This window comes from Pipistrellus hanaki (genome assembly GCF_964339955.1).
Source record: "Pipistrellus hanaki genome assembly, chromosome: 11".
NCBI lineage: Eukaryota > Metazoa > Chordata > Mammalia > Chiroptera > Vespertilionidae > Pipistrellus > Pipistrellus hanaki.
This window is the reverse complement of record NC_140513.1, coordinates 15,030,688-15,055,759: the sequence shown is the minus strand read 5'-3', so window position 1 is coordinate 15,055,759 and position 25,072 is coordinate 15,030,688. Positions and strand designations below refer to the sequence as shown.

Sequence of the window (25,072 nt, the reverse complement as noted above, 5' to 3'; positions counted from 1 at the left end):
TGGGTCTGAGGGGGTCAGTAAGCTTTGCCAGTGCCACCTGGCAAACATTGAGACAGTAAGGTCATGGCTGCACAAATACCCAAGAGCTGTGAGCTAAGGACTTGGTGAAAGAAAACCCAGACAAAACCAAAGCTGAAATAATATTAAATCATTCCAAAATGATTCTTTGCTTTACTATAGAATTCTTACAATAGAAATTAAACTATACTCCTGCATTGTATTTAAATATTTTTTGTAGGAGTCTGGAATAACAGTCTAAAAGTACTCTAACAACTTTATAGATGACAAATTTCACAGTTAAATGAATTTTTGACTTTTTATATTAGGGAGGACAGTAAAAGGTAGAGGTGGGGAAAGAAAAAGAGAGGATAACTCTTGATGTTTCATCTCCCAGATGATTGTGTAAGTACATGGGATAAGGATTCAGTTTACAAAAGTTCACTTGGCCACCCATCAACAGGGAACACGCTTGTTGTCTAATGCAAGGCACACAGATACAACCTTTGACCGTAGAGTAACTTCGTGTGTGGTGCAGCAAGTTGCTTTCAGAGATGATGCTACTACAGGACTTTTGAGAAATAATGATTCAACTAAATTCAATGACCATTACCAAATGCCTACTCTACACTAGGTCTGTGCCAGGCACTTCGAGAGTTAAAGACATAAATAAGATAGAGGCTGTGCCCTCCAGAAACTCCTGGTCAGTGTGAGGGTGATTTGAAAACAATCTAATTTTGGGATAGAAAGTTTTAAAAATTAAAGCCTTATCACCTAATTCCAGGTATGAAACCAGAAGAATTTTTCCCTCCAGATGGGTGGCACCTTACCTGAGGGGCATACTCTTTAGTGGGCTCTGGTCCTCTCCTGGTCCAGTGGACAGGGTAAGGGGTCAAGGCGGTCTCTTGGAAGTAAAGGTTTGTGGAAAAATAAGTGTGAGTTGGGTTGTTCTGCCAGCCTATGGAACCCAAGCAAACCAACTCCTTCCTGTCTGCTAGGGGACAAGCAGCACTTCTGAGGAGCCAGTCTCAACCAGCACCATAGTAGCAGGTGGACCAAGTATGCATCCTGTCTTCTGAGACCACCCTGGGGAGGTAGCCTCTGGACCTTCTGTTTTATGGTACCCAATACTGTGGTCCTCACTGCTGTTAAGAATTGTCAACCACTCCATGGATGAGCTTCCTGGGCCCCAAATATCTACCAATATTTTAAGAACAGAGAGCTAACATTAGGTCATATTTCCACATCTTAATCATGGTAAGTGAATCCAAACTGTTATGTCACGCTCAATTTGCAACAGCTACTTAGACTTGAATGAACTTAGAAACAATCTGGCAATCGAAGAAAAAAGGTCGTATTCAAAGTCATCTTTGTTCACGAAGGCAAATTGTTATTCTGGGGATTTATTTTGACACAGTATAAATGTCATCTGTCCGGGGCCCGGATATTTAAAAATAATATTTTGACTTCAGAAACAGAGTAAGAACTCAATGAATATTAGCTAAAGTGCTTTACAAATATTATTTCATATAATCCTCACAATAGCTCTATATGATAGATGCTAGTATCCTGTTTTACAGAGGCATGAACTAAGACCCGAGGAGGTTAAGTAAACATAACAAGATAACACAACCAATAAGTGGAGAAACCCATATTTGAACCCAACACTGTCTAATCCAAGAGCCCCTACTCCTATTGACTCTACTACATAGGTCGAGGCTTTGATGTTTCTCTCTTTTTTAAAAATCCTTACCTAAGGATATTTTTCCATTGAGTTTTCAGAGTGGATGGGAAGGAGGGAGGGTAAAACAGAGAGAGAGAGAGACATCAATGTGAGAGAGACAGATGGATTGGTTGTCTCGCGCACCCACCCCAGCCAGGGCTGGGGATCACACCTGCAACCCAGGTATGTGTCCTTGACCAGGAATCAAACCCGATGCATCGACCACTGAGAAACACAGGGCAGGGCGAGGCTTGATGTTTCTGACACGAAGGGCTGATGGATCAGGAGTAAGTAATGAACCTCAGAGGTGTCTGCCTGGTAGTTGATACTAAAAAGTTGCATGTAGATTTTTCAAAAGCATGGCACCATGGGTGTAGCTGCAAGAGTCTGATCAGGAAAGGGGCAAGTAACAACCATCTCTTGGTAAATAAATATTTGGCAGGTGAATGGGTGGATGAATGAGTAGGTAGGTATTGCTCTTCTAATAAGAACTTAGGAAATGCTTCCAAAAACAAAAAGCAAAAGCTATTCCCTTCCATTGATGGATTTGAGTTAAGGACCTGGTCACCGACCACATTAAGATTTCCTCACCCACCACCAAGTATAAGACCTTTTATAAGTGGCCTGCAGGAAGGGTCGCAGTCTGCCAGGTGGCTGAGATCCGACTGCCCTAAGGCATGACTCAGTGTGTGGGTAAGGGGCTTATGGAGTCCATGTATGACCAGATTTATGACCCTCTTATAACCAGGCAACTTGATTGAAACTAACTGGCTGGAAATAGATTTCATGACTTTGTTTTTAATCACACTCTGGATTCAATCAACATATCACTAATTGAGAAAGCCAGGGGCAGCACTCAAACCATGTTATATAACACCAAGGTGCAGTCAGTGCCAAGGAGAACAGCAAGAAGCAAAAGCTTGTTTGGTTCACGTGCCAGAGTGGAAGTATGGCGTGGTCCCCAGCACACAGGGTGCTTCTGCATCCTGCTGGTACTGACTCAAAGCCAGCTCTAAAACACCCACTTCCTTCACCTGGGAAAGGTTGCTTAAAACTAACAACAAACACGTCTCATCTGTGTCAGCTGGGTCTTGGGGAAAGCAGGTGCTGAGACACGTTTAGGAGTGGAAAGGGTTTATTGGGGTGTAACCCTATGAAAGGGAAAAGGAGGAAGCAGGATTAGGGAAGGGGAGTGGATCTGACAAAGTCTCTGTCAGCCCCACTGGGAGCTCTGGAGCACCTTAGCAGAGTCCTGTGCTGGGCAGAAATGGTTAGGATCTTGTCACACAGTCCTCCTCAGTCATGGGCTCGGCCCACCCCAACAAGATTAGTAGCTGAGCTCAAGAGTTGAGGGAAATCTGAAAGAGGTAACAGGGGAGGCTGTCAGCTGGACACACTCCTCACAGCTGGCCCGTGAGCCCCTTCTTGAAGGGGGAATGTGAGCAACACAGCTCTACAGCTGGCATTCCATTCTCATATCCAGAAATAGGGAGTCTCCTCACAAGGACATGAAGAAAAAGACCAAACTGGGTGACTCTCCTGTGATCAACAAAACCCTAGTAATTTATTTTTTCAGAGCCTTCTTTGTCAACCTGTTAAACTTAACCTTCCTCCAAGGCTCAGCTCAGGAATTCCCATTCTTTGATTCGCCAGGCACTCACCCTCCTCATCCTTTGCAGGTCCCCAGAGCACTTAGAGCTTTGCTCCCACAGCAATCAACCACTTATTAGTTCGTACTAATGTCAAAATGTAATTCTCAAAGAATTAAAAAATATATAACTAACGTGCAATTTTAAAGGGGGCAGTGCCAAAGATTTAAATCTTCAAATACCTTATTTATAAATCTAGTATCATATACTTTGTGTTATAGTTTCCTTTTTTATTGAATTTATTGGGGCTAATAAAATAATATGTTTCCCGTGTACAATTCTATAATGCATCATCTGCATATTGTATTGTGTATTCACCGCCCCAAACATTTTATGCTATAAAACAGCTATATCAACAATTTTGTATAAGAAATACCAACTCGTGTGACATTCCATGTTAAATGATTCATGATCAGCTTACAATGCATGCAGTGTAGTCTAATCATGTTTTAGAGAGTGTTCTTTATTCAATCACGTTTTAATTTAGTATGTAGAAAAACAAAGGAGATCATGAATCAAATGCTGATGAAATGGCTACAAAAATGAGAACAACAAAAAATACACATTTGATTTATTATCTAGAAGATGACCTGTGGCCTTAGAGAGAGCAATTCCTATGAGGTAACAGGGGCAGCAGGCTCCCCAAGTTGTCTATAAGTGTCCTTGCTTGTATCTGTTCCAGCTCATCCACAGGAGAAGGGGAAGAATTCATAGCTTCATTTACCATCTACATTCTGGGCGCAGTTGAAGCTGGTTCCTGAGGCTGACCAAGAGGAAGACAGGTGTGTCCTGGCAGAGAGAACCAGAAGACAGAATTGCAGCGAGGCTCTCTCTCGCCCCCTGGTGGCCACCTAGAGAGCCGCGCTGCATCTCACAGCCACACTACTACAGCTGGCCAGGCTGGCTGGAGCAGCATCCTTCTGTTTTTTCTCTCTGCATTGAGGTTTCTGTGGTGAAGAGTACCAACTGGTTGCTTATTTTTGTCACATACATACACATAAGTATAATTTTCAACTATTAGCTGAAGAGTCGCAGCAGGATACAGAACTGGTACACATTCTGGTCCCCTTTAAAAACTGAAAACCCTGTTATTTTGCAGATTTGGGAAATGTAGGCAGGGCTATGGCTCTAATCTTCATCTTTCACTCACAAGTGCAATCTATTTTCTACAGCTCCCAATGCAAACTTATAAAAATGAAAATGAGACACTCCACTGCTCCAGATCTCCGCCGGCTTGCCATCCCTCCTGGAAACCCACCCGGCCTGCTTGCGGTGCTGGCTCTCCAGGCCCATCGCAGGCCCCAGCCTGCTCCCTTGAGCCTTTGTGATGTTCCCTGAAAATCATGAGCTGGTTTTCATCTCATGACCTTTGCAATTGCTGGTTCGTCTTCCAAAGTCATGTTTCTCCATCGTCTTTCCAAGACTTGTTCTCCCTAAAGTCAGCCTACAATGTATTTGTTTATTTGCTTGTTTATTGTCTGCTCCCTAAATAGACTATAGACTCCCTCGAGGACGATTGAGATTGTGCCTGCTTGTTCCCTGCTTCGTCCTGAATGTACATTAATAGGAGCTTATGAGCATGTGGCTAAATAGTGCAGAGGAAGGTTGTAAGACACTGGCTGTTTCGGTGTTCCTAGGGATGGATGTGGATCCCCTGAGCGGCACCAACAATGAAAAAGTGGAACGCAGTAGCCCTCTGGGCCGTCCTGGGCTCCCTTCATGCACCCACTTGGTGAAGTGTGCTGAGCCGGCAAGGCCATGGCATACTCTGCCCCAGGGTGCTTTATGTGCCTCACCAGTTCCGCCAAGTTCAGTGACCCTGATTGGAGGTGGTGAAAGATTAGAAAAGACAGACAGGAGAAGGAAAGCTGGGATTCGGTGGGACGCTGCTTCCAGCGCCAATGCCCACAAGCCGTGTCTTTTTTCTATAGCAGATGCCATTAGGCAAAGTCAGGCTGTAGTCAAGATGTTTACCACGTTTTTATGGGTTTCAATCCTGCTAAATTACATGCACCTGATCAAACTTTGTTTACTTGCAGCCTATATCGCTTTCCCACGTGGGGCCAGTGTTCAGACCATAGATTCAAGCTTACAACTAAAGCTTTTTTCTTTTTCTTTTTCTTCATTTTTTTTAGCTATCATTGTGCTGGGAGGCTCTGCCCTCCAAGTGGGGACTTGCACGAGGCCACGAGAGGACTGTGCCCTCTCGTCAGACCAAGGCTTGAACCTGTCCAAACTCTGTAGCCGCGCCCCACAGTGAAGAACGAAGAACATGAGGCTGGTAGCTGAGTCCCTCTGCTCACTACGCAGGCACAAGGCACCAGGCCTGAGGAGCTGACTGCTAAGCAGCAGGGCTCAGCCTGAGAACTGACAGGCTAAGGAATGTTTAGGGCTGAGCCCGTGCTCTGAGCAAGGCTAGTTTCGTGGGAGTGCAGCTCGTGCAGTTGCACAGCCCAGGACTCAAATGGGCCGTGCTTGGTTCAGTGCTTTGCTGTTGCTTGAAATGCTTTTAAAACATTTGTATTACATTTTTATTGATTTCAGAAAGAAAGGGAGAGGGATAGAGATAGAAACATCAGTGATGAGAATCATTGGTCAGCTGCCTCCTGCATGCCCACCACTGGGGATGGACCCCACCACCCAGGCTTGTGCCCTTGTCTGGAGTCAAACCTGGAACCCTTTAGTCCGCCGGCCGACACCCTATCCACTGAGCCGAACCAGTTAGGGCTGTGGTTTGAAATTCTTGATTTTATTTTTACACTTTTGTTTTGTAAGTGAAGTTGGATGGAGGTATGAACAGAGGATATACATGCAAAATCTATGCCTGCCATCCCTTGCCATCCATTTGCACATAACATTCTCAACGTCCCACATGTGCAGGAGGTCAGTGGTACTCAAACAAGCTAGGGTGTTCTCTCTGTAACTGAGTAAGTGGGGAAGCCGACATCCCTAAGAGGCCTTGCCTTCTGTTTGAACCAGAAACTTGCTTCCAATTCGGAAAGAAGGCAATGGCATTGTAAGAAACACAGGTGATCCAGGAATCATATAATCCTCTCTCTCTCTCTCTCTCTCTCTCTCTCTCTCTCTCTCTCCTCTCTCTCTCTCTCTCCTTCTCTCTCTCTCTTTCTCTCTCTCTCTCTCTCCCTCTCTCTCTCTCTCTCTCTTCTCTCTCTCTCTCTCTCTCTCTCTCTCTCTCTCTCTCTCTCTCGTCACTCCCTGCATTTACCCAGGCTGAAAATTACGACAACAAAGGAAAAGATAGAGCAACACAGAGTTCCTTTGCCTCCACTCCTCACTCATCAGGAAGCTGAAGGGAGAGAGTGCTGGTAGGAGGCACTAACATGGAGAAGTGAGAGAAAAGTGGGTTTGTTTCGTGCTGCATTTCGGCTGCTCTGCTAGAACAAACCCCACGTGCAGCTGGGAAGTAGGAAACACCACTTGAGAAACACCATGGTGATTTGCTGTACAAACAATTTTTGTTATTGTTAGGAAAGTGTCTTGAGATTAGGTGGCCTAGGGAATCTTGTTGAAAAATTATCTTTATTGTTGAAAGTATTACAGATGTCCCATTTTTTTTTTATCCCACTGCCCCCCCCCACCCTCCCACCCATTGCCTTTCTCTCCCCAGGCTTTCCCTCACACTATTGTGTCCAAGGGCCATGCATATATACAGATACTGAGAGTTCATTGTTTAATCTCTTCTCATTCCCTCCCCTCCCCTTCCCTCTGAAATATCAGTCTGTTGCATGCTTCAATGTCTCTGGATCTTTTTTGCGCATCAGTTTGTTTGTTTGTTTTTTGTTTTATTTTTTTCATTAAATTCCACATATAAGGGAGATCATGTGATACTTGTTTTTCTCTGACTAGCTTATTCAATTAGCATAACAATATTCTCCAGGTCCCTCCATGCTGTCTCAAAGGATAAGAGATCTTTCTTTTTTTAATATAGCGTAGTATCCCATTATGTAAATGCACCACAGTTGTTTAATCCAGTGGTTGGCAAACTCATTAGTCAACAGAACCAAACATCAACAGTACAACGATTGAAATTTCTTTTGAGAGTCAAATTTTTTAAACTTAAACTTCTTCTAACGCTACTTCTTCAAAATAGACTCGCCCAGGCTGTGGTATTTTGTGGAAGAGCCACATTCAAGGAGCCAAAGAGCTGCATGTGGCTCTCGAGCCGCAGTTTGCCAACCATGGGTTTAATCCATTCATCTACTGATGGGCACTTGGGCAGTTTGCAGAACTTAGCTATTGTAAATAATGCTGCTATGAACATAGGGGTGCATTTATTCTTTCTGATTGGTGTTCCTGGCTTCTTGGGATAAATTCATAGAAGTGGGATCACTGCACTGGGTCAAATGGCAATTCCACTTTTAATTTTTTGAGGAAGCGCCACACCTTTCCACAGCGGTGGTTCCAGTCTGCAGGATCTCAGTGAAGATGCTCTGAGAATGGTAATCAGACAAAAGATTGAGGAAAGGAAAGTAACTGCCGACTGACAGGGATAACTAGTCATTTATTCACCCAAGTGGAAGGTGCAAAACAGTTATGTTTGTGTCTGAGAAAAGGAACAACGTATTTTCACTAGCCTTCTACCTCATTGTAATTTCCAGCAGGGGGAGCAACGGTGTGTGTGTGTGTGTGTGTGTGTGTGTGTGTGTGTGTGTGTGTGTGTGCTCTTTCCCCAAAATCTAGCCTAGCACAGCAACCTTGTCTGCACATAGTAAAAGCTCAGCGAACAGTTGTTAAACGATGTTGACACATGAAATAGTGCATTGAGAACTACTTCTGCTCCAATTGCTTGATAAATCGAATGAAATATCGCCTTCAAATCCGGGTTCTCCATGCTGTGTTCACTTAACCTGCTGCTTCCTTTTCTCTCATTGTTCTTATATCATAAATGAAAAATGCATCATATATTGCAAACCTATTTCAAATATAGGGCTCCTCTCCCTATAAAACAATGAAATCATCTAGTTGGTGTGGCTCAGCGGTTGAGCATTGACCCAGGAACCAAGAGGTCACCAGTTCAATTCCCAGTCAGGGTACATACCTGGTTGCAGGGTGGATGGGGATGGGGATGGGGGTGAGAAGGGGGAGCATGCAGGAGGGAGCTAATCAATGTTTCTCTTTCTCCCTCTCTCTCCAAAAATCAATAAAAACATGTCTTAACAAGCAAACAAACAATGGCATCAGCCGGATGGAGATTTTTTTATTTATTTATTTTATTTTTTTTTTTTTTGCCCGCTGCTGGCTGCGCTGAGTGATGGGAAAAGCAATTGCAAATTGTGCATGCTGGTGGTGAAAGGTGCAGGCTCCCTGAGCGTGGCATCAGGCACAGGGCTTCTGCCGGTTCGCAGGAACCAGCTCTCCGCACCTCCGAGCTCCCGGGAGACTCCCCGCTCCGCTGTACGGCAGCGCCTGGGCCAAGATGGCGGCGCCCAGGGGGCGATTCCAAGGGCGCCGCCATCACCACGGTGGTCCCCGCAGAGGCCGCGCTTCGCTTGGGTGGGCCGCCGGGTCGGCCTCCGAGTGAGACCCCGATGGCGACCAAGCTGGAGTCCGTGGGCCGGAGGAGGAGCGCGAGGACCTCCAAAGAGGCAGCGAGTGCCCCGGGGACGGCCGTGTCGGAGCCCGGGGGCAATGCGGGGGTGAGCGTGGGGACGGGGCGCGGGGCCTGGGGGGCAGAGCCGCTCTGATTGGGGGTCAGTGTGTGGGGCCGCGCTGTGGTCGGTGAAGACGGGCCATTTGGCCACTGGGGTTGAAGCTGGAGGGGGTCAGCGTTTGGAGGCATCTGCGGGGCAGGGATGTGCGGTCAGTGAAGGGAAGGGGTGGGTGTCTGCGGGGTCAGTATAAGGAATGCGTGTTTGGAAGGACCCGCGGAGACAGATCCGCGGTGGCAGCGCAGGGGTCTGTGCGGTCGCTGAGCGCTGCGGGTAAGGGATCTACAGGGACAGGGATGGGGGGGTCTCCGGGAGCCAGAGATTTTGGTGGCTGTGGTGGTTGGAAACTGGATTGACCCCGTCCGTGGGCCGAGGTGCAGGGAGGTCAGCTAGGGGAGTTTGTTGTATAATAATAAAGGGAAGAAATGGTGATGGTTTGCAAAGAGGGTTGTAACAGTGAAGTGAAAAAGCACATTCAGAACACGTCTGGGGAATGAGCCTGTAGGACTTACTGATGAATTGCTATGGAGAAGAATCAAGATTTACATCTAAAAGCAAAGGAAATAAAAGATTTCCATTTAGACCTTTGGCCTGAGGAACTGGATAGATGGTGATTCCATTTTCTGAGAAAGGCGTGTGTTGGAGAAGACCAGATTTAGTGGCTATCGATGGGAGCCAGGTAGATGGCAGTGGTTCTGTTTTTGGCTGTCAAAATGCCCATTACACGTCCAAGTAGAGAGGTTGATTAGTTGTTAGAAATATGAACCTCGAGCTTAGGAGAGGGAATCCATGTGTAAAGGGCATCAGCATAAAGATGGTATTCAAAGCCATAAAACTGGAGGAGATGAACTAGGGAAAGAAGGCAGATAGGGAAGAAAAGAGGGCCAAGGACAGAGCTCTGAGTTATTCTGATAGTTAGTGGTCTGCTAAACAACAAGAAAAAAGAAAGAAGGAAAAAGAGAGACAGCCACTGAGCTGAGGTAGGGGGAAAACTGTAAATGTCATGTCAAAGAAGCACAGAGAAGAAAGCTTTTCAAAACAATGGAAGTAAAATCAGTTGTGTCGTTTGCTCTCATGGACCCCAGAAGTATGACTAACAGAGAATTTGACTTTGGCAAGATGTAGCTCAATGGTTGATCGATTATAGATCTTTCAGTGGAGTCATAAAATTCTTTTGGGATGAGTTGAAAGAATAGGAGGTAATGTCGTATAAAGAGCAAGTATAGATAACACTAGGAGTTTTGCTGGTGAAGGGAGCAAATAAATCGACATTGGATTAAGAGAGGTTTCCTTCAGATGAATGATATTTAGAATGATCCAGTAGAAAGAGACAAATAGGTAGTACAAAAGAGAACGAGGTTAACTGCAGGGGTGAGAAGGTAGTTGAGGATCGGATCCAGAGCATAAGTGGACAAACTGGGCTTAGGTGAGAGAAGGGACAACTCTTTAATTTTAACAGAAGGGAAAGCAGATTATATGGATTTGGTAACAGGATAGTGCAGTGGTCGGCAAACTACGGCTCTCGAGCCATATGTAGCTCTCTGGCCCCTTGAGTTTTTAGCAAAGGCCAGCTTAGGAGTTCCCTAATTAAATTAATAACAATGTACCTACCTATATAGTTTAAGTTTGTAAAATTTGGCTCTCAAAAGAAATTTCAGTCGTTGTACTGTTGATATTTGTCTCTGTTGACTAATGAGTTTGACGACCACTGGGATAGTGGAATTGGAGGTAGCAAGGCAAGGTAGTTCACATCCGTTTGTGTTTATTTTCTCTTTAAAGTATAAGGTGATTTCATCAGCTAAGAGGAGAAAAGGAGTAGATGTTGGGGATTTCAAAGAGATGTCGGAGATTTCAAAGAGAAAGAGAAAGTTTGGCATAATCATCTTGGAAAGAGGAATAGGAAACTGACAGTATTGGATGCCCATTTGAGACATGTAACCTCTTCCAGGTTACAGACTCCTCGTATCCTCACTGGCAGAAAGAGCAGAGAGAGCAAGCAAGCTCTTTTGTGATTCCTATAAGGGCTATAGTCTCATTCATGAGGATTCCATCCTCATGATCTCATCTAATCCTAATTACCTCTCAAAGGCCCTAACAACTAATAATCTCATAATACTATCATATTGGAGGGTAAGGTTTCAACATATAAATTTGGAGGAGACACAAACATTCAGTCTATAATAGGGACATTTCTTTTTTATAAATATATTTTTATTGATTTCACAGAGGAAGGGATAGGGAGGGAGAGATAGAAATATCAATGATGAGAGAGAATCATTGATCTGCTGCCTTCTGCACACCTCTACTTGGGATCGAGCCTGAAATCAGGGCATATGTCCTGACTCAGAATTCAACTATGACCTCCTGGATCATAGGTCAGTGCTCAACCACTGAGCTACAATGGCCAGGCTCTTTTTTAAATTTTTTAATCCTTACCTGAGGACATGCTGAGAGATAGTGAGATACCAAGAAAGAGAGACAGAGACAGAGAGAGATCGAGAAGCAAAGACAGAGAGAGACAGAAAAACATCAATGTGAGAGAGAAACATCATTGGTTGTCTTCTACTAATATATGTTCCCCTACTGGGCATCAAACCAACAAGTCAGGTATGTGTCCTGATCAAGAATTGAACTGGCAACCTTTTGGTGCACAGAGCCACTCTGGCCAGGTGGGACATTTCTTTCTTTTCTTTTTTTAAGGAAGTACCTTTTTAAAAATATATATTTTTTATTGATTTCAGAGAAGGAAGAGAGAGGAGAAATATAAACATCAATGATAAGAGAGAATCATTGATTGGCTGCCTCCAGCAGGCCCCCCACAAGGGATCAAGCCCGCAACTCTGGCATGTGCCCTTGACCAGAACTGAACCTGGGATCCTTCAGTCCACAGGCCGAGGGTCTATCCACTAAGCCAAACTGAGAGGGCCAGTAGGATATTTCTTAATATGATTTTTGTTTCTCAAGGAAAGAAATGCAAAATTGGGTAGAGAATAGGTATCCCATATAACATTATGGTCAACAGTGAATGGTCAAGGTAAGAACAAGTCATTATTATCTTCCAAATCACTCACTAATGTGGATAACATTATACTGAACAAGAATATTGCTATTATAGGGATCGGTAACTTTCAAAGATGTGACTATGGCATTTACCCAGAAGGAATGGGAACAACTAGATTCTGCTCAGAGGAGCCTGTACAAGGATGTGATGCTGGAGAACTATAGCAACCTCACCTCGATGGGTAACTACAATTCCTTCACAATTCAAAATATGTCTATTGTGATACCTTTGCTGGACTTACAAAACTTGATAAGTTTGACCTTAATATTTTAATCAAGGAATGTAATCCCTTTTTGGTAGTAGGAAGGATACTTGTGCCCTTGCCTCTAAAATGCAAGGTCTACTCAGGTGGGGTATGGACATCTGCACTGTGAAATCTCAGAATCCATGTATTCTTTATCCTTTTAAGGATCTGAAACTCAAATATTAGGGCTTGATTTCTGGGATGTTTGTTGTTATTACATTCAATGTCTACCATTTCTCATTAACAGGGTATCAAGATGCCAAACCAGACATGATCTCTAAGTTGGAAAAAGGAGAAGCGCCATGTTTGGGAAAGGGAAAAAGATTAAGACAAGGTGGTCCGAGTGAAATAGCAAGACCCAAGCAAATAGGAGTCAATAGAAGTAAGTTTCTAAGTTGTTGGAATAACTCAAAGAATAACTTTTTCTTTAATTCTTCATAAAGATCTCAGATCCTTCTTTCTTAACCAGGAAGTAGCAATAGAAAAATGTCAGAATCTCCTGGGGGAAGAGGATTTCAAACTACAAGGATTCTTTAACCTTGGAGATTCTAATATTTCTTCTTTCTATAAACCTGTCCACGTGAAATGTTATCACATGAGATTCACTGTAGTGATAAGTTAGTGTATCAGTCAGCTTATGCTAAGTTATGTTCCATTAAGGAATGAACCCACTATCTTAATAGCTTACAACAAGAAAGATTTGTTTCTTGCTCTGGCTGTAGCCTATTTCACATTTTTTTGTGGACCTATGTTGAAAGAGCAGTCCTTACTTGGCAAATTCTGGTCTCATGGCAGAAAGAAATAAGAGTGAGAGAAATGATATACAGTGATATGAAATTTCTCTATATATTCAGACATTCTCTGGCATGATGCTCCTAACCATAATAACTTTTCTTTTTCCTCCTTTCACTGTGAATTTCTTTGTAGAAAGTCTTTTATTGGGCTAGCTAGAGCCTGGTGTTTACTATTGTCCAATCCATTGTTTTCAACTAGAATTTGGATCGGATTTACAAGCATGGCCTCCTTTATCTGTCAATGTGGATGGTGGTCTCAGAGAAGGGAAGCATGGGTTGAGAAAATATCTCAAAATATATAGTTGTATAATGTGTGGAAGAAAGAATGTGAGCAATCACTTAAAACTTGGAAATAAGCTTAAAATTTATAATTGGTAGTTAGTAGAGTGACCCGATAGGAACACAGGTACGTTGCTCTATAGCAATCTATTGGGAAACAAGTGTGTTTATACACTGTACATCCAAATGATATAAAGTTTGTTTGAAAATATCATTACTATCAAATGGTAAAAACATCAAGGAACTCAGAGAAACTGTAGGTTTTTGGTGGTGATGGTGGTGGTGGGTTTGTGTTTTTTCTTTTCTTTTTTTTTTGTGTGTGTGTGTTTTGTTGTTTTTTAGTACAGGAATGTCACTATTGCAAAGATCATGGATAGTAGCAGTGGAACACTCTTCTTGCTTATTTCTTTAGTCACCTACCTGTAAATGAACAGGTAGTCTGCTCTTTGGTAGACTTATCTTCTCTATTTTGGATCTTTAGGGTACTATAACAAAATGCACTGGATGCCCTAGCTGGTTTGTCTTAGTGGATAGAGTGTTGGCCTGTGGACTGAAGGGTCCCAGGTTCAATTCTAATCAAAGGGCACATGCCCAGGTTGCAAGCTTGATCCCCAGGAGGAGGTGTGCAGAAGGTGGCCAATCAGTGATTCTCCCTCATCATTGGTGTTTCTCTCCCCCCCCCCCCCTCTCTCTCTCTCTCTCTCTCTCTCTCTCTCTCTCTCTCTCTCTCTCTCTCCTCTCTCTCTCTCTCTCTCTCTCTCTCTCTCCTTCTTCCCCCCTTCCTCTCTGAAACCAATATATATATTAATGTACTTGAGCTAGTCTAAGTAAATAGAGGAATTTATTATAAGGACATGGGTATATCTCCTGGAACCTGAAGGCAGATATTTCAGCTAGGCCTTACCAGGGACTAGAACCAGGACTGGAAAGCCATTAGAAATTTAACTAATGCAGATGGTCTCTTTAAAGACATGTGATCTTACATCTCTGCTTTTCTGTGGATATATATCCATCCATCCTTTGTACTGTTGTATTTTGTTTATTCAAGGAAAATGCAGACTTACTGTATTTGTCTTATATCATTTTAAAATTTAAGAACCCATTAGAGACTAATTAGAGCAGGGGTCTTCAAACTACGGCCCGCGGGCCACATGCGGCCCGCAGAGGCGTCTGATCCAGCCCGCCAGGTTTTTTGGGCAGTGAGCGCAGCCGAGGTGTTACAGTAGGAATTAGTAGTTCATATAGTCCGGCCCTCCAGCTCTCTGAGGGACCGTGATCTGGCCCCCACTTTAAAAAGTTTGAGGACCCCTGAACTAGAGTCTAACTTTTTAAAAGGAAGATCTCTATTGGACATCTTGGCTTGAGCCAGATGTGTCTCCAACTATGACCATAGATAATTGAATTAATATAATACAGTATACAGTAGTCAGTTACTATAGGTGGATTGGCAGTTATTAAAGCTTAGCAGCTTAGGCTGAGGAGAGAGTTAAAAAATACAATCATAAGCTCTTTTAACTACATCTATTTCCTATTCACTGCTCCTTTTATATATTTCATCTTCTATCCCATGTTACAAGGTCATATTTATAGTCACCACTTGTTATTACCACTATTGTCAATTTCCTTTTACTGTTTTTACTACAGCACTTTCCCCTTCCAGTCCAAGAGGATAGGGACATTTGTGCTTGATATTTCATTTACTTTGGGATACTAGACTGGAATAAAGTTTCAATTCTACAACAGGGCATTTCTTTATAAATTGTAATATAAAATATGAGAGTGCAAAGATTCTCAAGAATGTCTTACTGAATTCAATTTTAGAAGAAGTTCAGCAAGATGATGACCAGATAAAGAGTCACCAGGAATCTAAAAAAAAACTCCTTAAGGACGTTTCATTCAAGAAAAAATCTCTAACTAAGAAGAAAGGCCATGAATGTAGCTCATTGGGAAAAAATGTGAATACAAAACAAGTTTCTTTAAAAAAAAAGATTCTTAAATTCAATTCACAGGGAAAAAGTTTGAAACAGAATGTAGACTCTTCAAAAAAGAAACCTGATATAGCTAAAGAGCACAGAAAATCATCTAGCAATAGCTTATCTGAAACAAAGAAAGACAAAAATCAAACTGGTAAGAAACAGAAATTACCCAACAATAGCTCATCTAATAAGTGTGACAAAACACAAACGGATGAGAAATTAGTTCATCATGGATCATCCCATACTAAAGGGAACAAAATTAAAACTGGAGAGAAACGTGAAAAATCATCCAGCCATAGCTCATCTCCTCCTAAGTGTGACACAACTAAAGCTAAAGTGAAACCATATAAATGTAATCAGTGTGGGAAAGTTCTTAGCCATAAACAAGGACTCCTAGACCATCAGAGAATTCATACTGGGGAAAAACCATATGAATGTGATGAATGTGGGATAGCCTTTAGCCAAAAGTCACACCTTGTTGTACATCAGAGAACGCACACAGGAGAAAAACCATATGAATGTAATCAGTGTGGCAAAGCCCACGGTCATAAACATGCCCTCACTGACCATCTAAGAGTTCATACCGGGGAAAAGCCTTACAAATGTACTGAATGTGGGAAAACCTTTAGACACAGCTCAAATCTTATTCAACATGTGAGATCTCATACAGGCGAAAAGCCCTATGAATGTAAGGAATGTGGAAAATTCTTTAGGTATAACTCATCTCTTACTGAACATATAAGAACTCATACAGGTGAAATACCATATGAATGTAATAAATGTGGAAGAGCCTTTAAATATAGCTCGTCTCTTACTAAACACAGGAGAATTCATACAGGTGAAAAACCCTTTGAATGTAAAGAATGTGGAAAAGCTTTCAACAAGAAGTCACACCTAAGTATACATCAAAGAACTCATACTAAGGAGAAACCCTATAAATGTGATGAATGTGGAAAAGCCTTTGGACATAGTTCATCTCTTACTTACCACATGAGAACACATACGGGTGAAAGTCCCTTTGAATGTAAACAATGTGGGAAGGCCTTCAAACAAATTGAAGGCCTTACTCAACATCAGAGAGTTCATACTGGGGAGAAACCCTATGAATGTAATGAATGTGGGAAAGCCTTTAGTCAAAAGGCACACCTCATTGTACATCAGAGAACTCATACTGGGGAGAAGCCTTATGAATGTAATGAATGTGGGAAGGCCTTCAATGCAAAGTCACAACTTGTTATACATGAGAGATCCCACACTGGAGAGAAACCCTATAAATGTAATGAATGTGGGAAAACCTTCAAACAAAACACATCCCTTACCAAACATGTGAAAACTCATTCAAAAGAGAAATCTCATGAGTAAAATCTCATGTTGGAAGTCTTTTAACTGAACTGAAGCTTTTATTTAACCTTAGAAGTATTCTGAATTTAAAGGATGTTAGAAAGCTGAATTTAAAGGATGTTAGAATACTTAGAAGTATACTGAATTTGAAGGATGAGAGAATTTGAAAATGAATCTTCACATAGAAGCAATCAAGAATTTAAACTTGATACTAAACCTCTTATAGAAAATATTGTTTTTAAAATGTTCAGATTAAAATATAAAGTTTTTTAATTGTTAATATGTTGAATAAGCAGAACACTAGAGAAACAAATTACACTGAAAATTTCTGAATTGCTTGAGTTTTATGTACTTAAATACTACATATAAAAATTTAATTTGCATATGTTTAGTGCCAGGTATAAATGTTTGTGGCCACTGGTATGAGACTCATCTTTGATATTATCACCCAGCTCTTAATGTCTTTGTTACCCTCTGTATCACCAGAAAATTTTATCTAAAAGGTTGTAATTATTTCTTTTTAAAATGTCAACACCAAATTAAGAGAAAATGAAAGAAAGCAGCAGAGAATACACAGGTGCTAGTAGCAAATAATGTTCAAGATATAATGTTAAGTGAAAATAATAGGTTGCATTTAATAATAAAATAATAATGCATTTAATATGTTCCCACTTGTGTACAAAAGGGTGTGTGTGCCTGTCTCTGTATATATCTATACACTCTGTGTATTTTTATGTGAATCAAGTTGGTTTGAAAAATACAGATAAAACTTAATAGTGGTTGTCACTGGGCACAAGAGTATAGGAATGGAGGAGTCTGGGCTGAGAGGGAGATCTCCTTTTTATTGCATACTGTTTAAACCTTTTCATCATGTATATGTACCATTCCCACAATTAAAATCCTTTTAATATGTGTAAATCAACATGAATTAAAAATTTCACTGAGCCCACTCCATTATGATATTTGACAAAATAAAAGTTTCTGTGGCTATTTGTGAATGATGATGAGTCTAAGAATATGGTATTAAACTTGATATTGAATTCACAAAAACTTTTCCTATTAAACATGTTCTTTAATTAAAATAATAAATTACAACTATAACTCAGCACTGTGTTTTTTCTGCTTACCATTTTTAAAAGACTAAAGATGAATTATAATTTCAAGTGAATGAATGAAAGTGATTATCTGAACAACCACTCCATTTTTTTCTCTTCAAAGCACTTAAATACAAACATCTCTATCTGGGATTCCAAATATATTACAACAAATGGCACAACTCCCCATTCTTTCCTCATAGCAGACATTGCCATTGGATCACTGTACTCCTTCTGAGTGAATCTAGACATTGCCTTAGAATAATTTTTAAGCATGCATTCCAGAAGGTACTACAAATCATATGAGTTCACATAGGAAACCTATTTTTAGTTGTATTCCTAGACTTGATATTTGGCATGTATGCCATCTTTTACATTTTTCACAGCACATTCAATACCTTATCTCATGTGTTCCTTTGAATAAACATATGAGTCAGTAAGCAAGACTTGTCTAGTCATGGTCAATACTATTCTATATATACTAATATTTCACATAGATACTAGTCTAGCATAATGATGGGCTCTCAATAAATATGTGATTAAGTAATATATTTGCAAATATTTCCCATCCAAGTAATTTGTAGAACACCACATCCAGTGTCATTTCAGAGAATTAAAAGGTATAAATATTGGAAATAGAATTTGCTTGTAGTATGCATGTGTTGAAAGATCAATTCCTATATTATTCCCTTATTACAAAGTAAGTTACTTACTCTCAGGGGAAGAAAATGTAATGTAAAAGCCATATCCATTAGTAATTTATTACCAAGTGGAAGTCTACCAGTATGCATATGGTATTCATCACTGTCCAGAGCTGTAGAAAATTTTCACTTTTTACAAGGATAAAACAATTGCAGGTCATGGTTAGATTAAGATTACCACACCTCTTGGAGAACTCATAATAGTGTCACACCTGAAACAAGAATATAGGTATGCCTAAACAGTAGAAATGAATACTGGAAGCCATCTGTGCAGTAAAATAATAATAATAATAATAATAATTAAAGTTTAGCATCAGTGAATGAGGAAATGATGTCTAAAAATGATTGGAAGTGAACAATGAAAGAAAACTGACATACTGAGGTAACTCTAAATCTGATGTTATGCATAAAAGTACCTGGAGACAATATGAAAATGAATGAGCATGGCTGTATTTCAATGAAACTTTATCAAAACAGACAGCAGTCTGTAGATTGTGGACCCCTGAATTGTCATACACATGTAATAAAACTATTAAGTCAGGGTTTCATAAAACAAATGAGACTCCCCTACCCTTTCTTAAGAAATTTCCTCCCTCCTCAAACAGAAGTGTGTGGACATTCCCAACAGAGGGAGCCACCTTAATTGAACAAACCTGTGGAGGTGGATCAGTCTGCTCTAAGGTATGTAAGTTCCTAACAACAACAAAAATTATGTTTGTCCAACAAATCACAGTGGTGTTTCCCATGTATTCTCAAACAATCCCACGAATGCTTTCCCTAGTCTTCTAGCATCAACTGTAGGGCCTAACAAGGCATGCTATAAATATCGTGATAAGAAAAGTTCCAACATGGTACCCCCTATCTCTGCCACTCAGTGACACTGGGCGTGGTGTTCTACAAATTACATCTGTTGTTGCCATTGACAGGTGAGCAATGCTTGAGACAAACAGTAGCTACAAAGCAGAAGGATGAGAACTAAAGAGTGCCTGACCTCAGTGTTCCTTCTCCTAACCTTTGGCACATACATACATCGCCGCTCAGAGTCTGATTCCTTCATTGTGTCTTGGGAGGATATCTATTAAAGCCAAAAGAAAAGACTGTGCATGTTCAATGCCAAGTGTCATATCAGGTGTTAAAAAGGGAGAATGTAGGCTTGCTTAGTGATCCTACTAATACACGTCAGTGGGAAAGGTAAGGCATAGCATTGATTGGTGGGAGTACAATCACCGTAGGCAGAGAAAATGAGATCTAACGTTCCGTGAAAAGGAATTCCTTTGCAAGGAAAAGCGGCAGTGGGGTGGGGATAGAGATTTGCATAGCAGCATGGTGGAAATATTCAAGGTGTGGATTGGAATGGAGTAGTGGGGAGTTTGCATAAGCCTTCTGTTGAAGTGTACGTGAACTTACGCCGTGTGCCTCGTGGGTATGCCAATGAATGTCAACCTGACACGATACCAAAACAGGAAGACAATAATTGTTAAGATAGAAACTTCTCCAGGTAAATAACTCAAGAGGCTAGCAAGTCACTGGCAAGTGTATTGTATCCGAGTGGCAAAGGTTTAGAATATTCCGGAAATTTATTGAAGAAGCTAATGGACTGAGAATCAAAGACGTGTTCCATAATAGAACATCCCCCAAATCACCCAGCGGGCTCAGGGGAGGTAAAGGCTTGATTCTGGGTGCGTCTGTATGTGTTCACCTTAAAGAAACCGAGTCTCATATCAAACTAACAGATACAGTTGTCTTTGAGGAACGGGCTGTGATGAAAATGAATAAGTGAACACACACACACACACACACACACACACACACACGTTTCTTTAACCGGGTTTTATTTTTCATATAAAACAGGAAAATATAGGACGGGGAAAAGGCCCCAATCAATGGCAGTCACAGGACTGAGCCCGCAGGAGAAATGCTCTCCTCTGCAGCTCTCCCTGCAGGCTGTCTGCAGGGGAAACCGGGTTTTAGGCACCCTGAGCTGGGAGCAGGGAGTGTGATGGGCAAGGACAGCGGAGGGGCGGGGCGGGGCAGGGCGGGCCTCTAAGGCTGCAGGGCGCGGGGCGGGGAGCCCAGGCTGAGCGGCCAGCAGCCAGTCCAGCGCGGTGAGCGCCCAGTGCAGGTTGGCCCCCGTGTGTGCCAGCTGCCAGCTGAGCCAGGCGCGCTGCCCTGCCTCGAGCTCTCGGGCCTCTGGCTGCGGGCCACTGGAGGGCACTGGCAGGAAAGCGCCCCCGGAGCCTCATGTTCTTTGTTCTTCACGAAGTGAGTGCATGGAGGGAGACTTGGACGGGCTGTAGGGTCTGGGGGACTTCTACCTCTGAGTGTTCACTGGTGACATGTAGCCCTCAGCCCCACAGTGCACCTGGGTCACTGGATAACTGACTCTCTCTGGTTACTTGTTTTGTTTTGATTTGCCATTCTGCTTAGAGGGTGGGGTCAGAGCAAAGCAGAGCTAGCTGACGGGCATCAAGGAGCAAGGGACATAAGGAAAGATCCCTTTGAGGGCACCAGGAAGCTGACGCTCAGGAAAGTCAGTTCCTGAAGCCAGCAAAACGGGAAAATGAGGGGAATACTGAGGGCCTCCTGTCTGCTATGCTCCCCCTGCTCCCTCTTCCCCTCCCCTCCTCCCCCCCACACACAGACTGGGTCAGGTGGCTGTGGTTGTGGAGAGCGGCCACAGCGTTTGAATAGGTTCAAGCCTCGGACTAATGAGAGGGCACGGTCCTCTCCTGGCAAAGCCACGTGTAAGTCCCAGCCTGGAGGGCAAAGCCCTCCCAGCACAATGATAGCCAAAGGCTATAGTTGTAAGCTTGAACCTATGGTCTGAACCTATGGTCTCAGGTGGCTGAGTGATGTGTGCTTGATAGAGTTCAGGTGCATGTAATTGAATAGGATGGAAACCCACCAAGATGTTGTAAACACCTTGACCACGCCCTTACTTTGCCTCGTGGCATCTGCTATAAAATAAAGACACGGCTTTCAGGCTGTGGCGCTGTTGCTAGCTCTCCATCAGAGGCCCACCCCGACCCAGCTTTTATTCTCTTGTCTGTCTTTTCTCAATCCTTCACCGAACCTGACTGAGCTGGCTTGGGTACAAATGAGACCCAACTGCTGAGAATGCCATAGCCATGCCTGCTCGGCACATGTGGTGATCCCCAATGGAAAGAAAAAACTGAGTGCCCAGAGATTATCCAGACTGAGCCACCTAGGGAGAACACTCCCGTGATGATTATTTTCCATATGCAATTTTCTGAGGTCTTTGATCAACTATTTTGTTATTTTGAGAAAAGTTAGTGAAACAACCAATGCTAAAAGATTGTAAAAATATAACCAACTACTGTCGGGTACCAGAAGAGACTTATTTTGTCACCATTTCAATCTAGGTTACTTGTGTGTTTCTGGAATCACAATGGGAATGAGTTATGTTTTAGTCCCTTGCTGTTCTTTGCTTATTCTCGGGGGGGGGGGGGGGGAGGGAAGGGACTGGGGGGGGATGGGGGGGGAGAGAAGAACTAAAAAATGTTACACTTCATGAAAAAGTCAACTTTTTTTTACATAAATATTTTTATTACAAGTAATTATTTTCAAAAACAAAAAATTTAAACAAGTGGCATATTTTTTACATTTTTGCAAATCTATATCTGACTCAGTAGAAGACAGCTGCCTTCTCATGTCTGCTTCTCCGTTCAATACTTTGCTTTGATTGAGTTATAAAAAGAAAAGCTGCCCTCACATAGACAGGCTGTCGGAAAAGAAACTTCACAAACCTCCTTAAGGGTTCAGATGCCCCAACAGTCCTCCTTGGAGAACTGCGGTAATTAGACTGCTTCTCAGCTAGAGACTCTCACAGACATTGAATATTACAACTGGCCAGTCCCCCAGGGCCAACACATTTCAAACTCATTTCCAAAGGTGGTGGTGGTGAAGGAACTTAAAGGATCTTGTTCGTTCAATTTTAAGTGACATCAATTTTTAACTTGGGTTCATAAATTATTCTTTTGCCAGCCAAGGTTACATATTGGATTTTTTTTTCCAAGTTTACTGTTCTAAACTAAGAAGGGAAAGCAACGTTATACACAAAGTTAGCATCTGAATAGTGCTTTTACAGCTGGCAAGCCTCTTTCTGTGCCCACGTGATGCCAGTGAGCCCTTAGAAGCCACTTTATAGAGGAGGAAAGCTGGGAGCAGAGGCAACTTGCCCAAGATTGCCATCAGTAACCAGGATGTGGGCAGAGGCGGGGGGGCGAGAGGGTGCTAGTGATGAGCATGCAGGACACCTCTGCTCTGACTCTAGGGGACGTCTGACTTTCACAAACTGGATGTCCAGCCCTTTACTTAGGTCCACTTTTCTCACTTACACAAGAGATGACATCTCTTATAGAATCTCCTGGATTTTATTGGACACAGAACACAACAGGACTGCAGGAATAGCAAACTGACAAGACAACGCAGGAAAGACCCAGTTCTATCTAATTTACAATCCAGTATCAGGAGGGCAAGTCATTAAACGAGAAACCAAAACAGTTGAGCTTGATGGGAGAGTATTCTTTTTCCCATGCCCATACTTTTGGAATTCCCACCCTGATGTCCACTGTGCACACCTGCTGTGCTTGGAGCCAGCGAGAGGTGCAGTGGAAGTGAAAAGCCTGATGCCAGACTCCCCTCACAACAGTGCCCTCTTCAGAAGTGGCAGGCGCCTGGTTAGCCTGATAGTGTGGGCAAAGATCCACAATGTGGTTGATGGCAGTTATCAACCACAACATCCCGGGCGCAGAGGGCTACTGCATTCCAATTTTTACTGTTGGTGCCGCTCAGGGGATCCACATCCATCCCTAGGAACACCGAAACAGCCAGTGTCTTACAACCTTCCTCCGTCCATTATTTAGCTACGTGCTCATAAGCTCCTATTAATGTACATTCAGGACGCAGCAGGGAACAAGCAGGCACAATCTCCTTCGTCCTTGAGGGGGTCTATAGTCTATTTAGGAAGCAGGCAATAATCAAGCAAATAAACAAATACGTTGTAGGCTGACTTTAGGGAGAACAAGTCTTGGAAAGATGGAGGAGAAACATGACTTTGGGAGACGAATCAGCAATTGCGAAGGACATGAGATGAAAACCAGCTCATGGTTTTCAGGGAACATCACAAAGGCTCAAGGGAGCAGGCTGGGGCCTGCGATGGGCCTGGAGAGCCAGCACCGCAAGCAGACCGGATGGGTTTCCAGGAGGGATGGCAAGCCGGCGGAGATCTGGAGCAGTGGAGTGTCTCATTCCATTTTTATAAGTTTGCATTGGAAGTTGTAGAAAATAGGTTGTACTTGTGAATGGAAGTCAACAAGGTGAAGATTGGAGCCAATAGCCCTGCCTACATTTCCCAAATCTGCAAAACAACAGGGTTTCCAGTTTTTAAAGGGACCAGAATGTGTACCAGTTCTGTATCCTGCTGCGACTCTTCAGCTAATTGTTGAAAATTATACTTACGTGTATGTATGTGACAAAAATAAGCAACCAGTTGGTACTCCTGGTCACAGAAACCTCAAAGCAGAGAGAAAAAAAGCAGAAGGATGCTGCTCCAGCCAGCCTGGCCAGCTGTGGCAGTGTGGCTGTGAGATGCAGCGCGGCTCTCTAGGTGGCCACCAGGGGGCGAGAGAGAGCCTCGCTGCAATTCTGTCTTCTGGTTCTCTCTGCCAGGACACACCTGTCTTGTCAATTTCAATCAGCTTCAACTGGCCCAAACTGCTTATGGTAAATGAAGCTATGAATTCTTCCCCTTCTCCTGTGGATGAGCTGGAACAGATACAAGCAAGGACACTTAGAGACAACTTGGGGAGCCTGCTGCCCCTGTTACCTCATAGGAATTGCTCTCTCTAAGGCCACAGGTCATCTTCTAGATTAGGGGTGTCGAACTCAATCAGAGAAGGGGCCAAAATCTAAAATCCAGCCTAAATCGCGGGCCGAATGGTTTACTGAACAGTCATAAACTGACAATGTCATAAACTGACAGCGGAGTGCAGTGATGACAGCGTGGTGCGGGCCACATTGCAAGGCCTGGCGGGCTGGATTTGGCCCGCGGGCCTTGTGTTTGACACATGTGTTCTAGATAATAAATCAAATGTTTATTTTTTGCTGTTTTCATTTTTGTTGCCATTTCATCAGCATTTGATTCATGCTCTCTCTCCTTTGTTTTTCTACATACTAAATTAAAATTTGCTTGACTAAAGAACACTTTCTAAAGCATGATTAGACTACACCGCATGCATTTTAAGCTGATCTGGAATCATTCAACATGGAATGTCACAGGAGTTGGTATTTCTCATTATACAAAATTGTTGATATAGCTATTTTTTAGCACAAAATGTTTGGGGTGGTGAATACACAATACAATATGCAGATGATGTATTATAGAATTGTACACTGGAAATCTACATCATTTTATTAGCCCCAATAAATTAAATAAAAAAGGAAATTATAACACAAGTATATCATACTAGATTTGTAAATAAGGTATTTGAAGACACCTATAGATTTTCAAATCATAAGATTT

General features: G+C 42.5%; 1 protein-coding gene across 2 annotated transcripts; it reads left to right on the top strand.

The window, feature by feature from the left end:
- The first annotated feature begins 1,229 nt into the window (after positions 1–1,229).
- ZFP37 (ZFP37 zinc finger protein) lies at positions 1,230–17,838 on the top strand. 2 transcript variants are annotated; one of them, XM_084899223.1, is made up of 6 exons: positions 1,230–1,254; positions 4,052–4,151; positions 8,760–9,026; positions 12,154–12,280; positions 12,591–12,725; positions 15,238–17,838. In XM_084899223.1, the coding sequence occupies exons 3-6, from the start codon at positions 8,919–8,921 to the stop codon at positions 16,752–16,754; spliced, it is 1,887 nt and encodes a 628-aa protein (XP_084755349.1). In that variant the 5' UTR covers positions 1,230–1,254; positions 4,052–4,151; positions 8,760–8,918; the 3' UTR covers positions 16,755–17,838. The 2 variants fall into 2 exon arrangements, with proteins under 2 accessions (XP_084755349.1, XP_084755350.1); XM_084899224.1 differs by lacking the exons at positions 1,230–1,254; positions 4,052–4,151; positions 8,760–9,026 and adding exons at positions 9,103–9,311; positions 12,003–12,072.
- Positions 17,839–25,072: the final 7,234 nt, after the last annotated feature.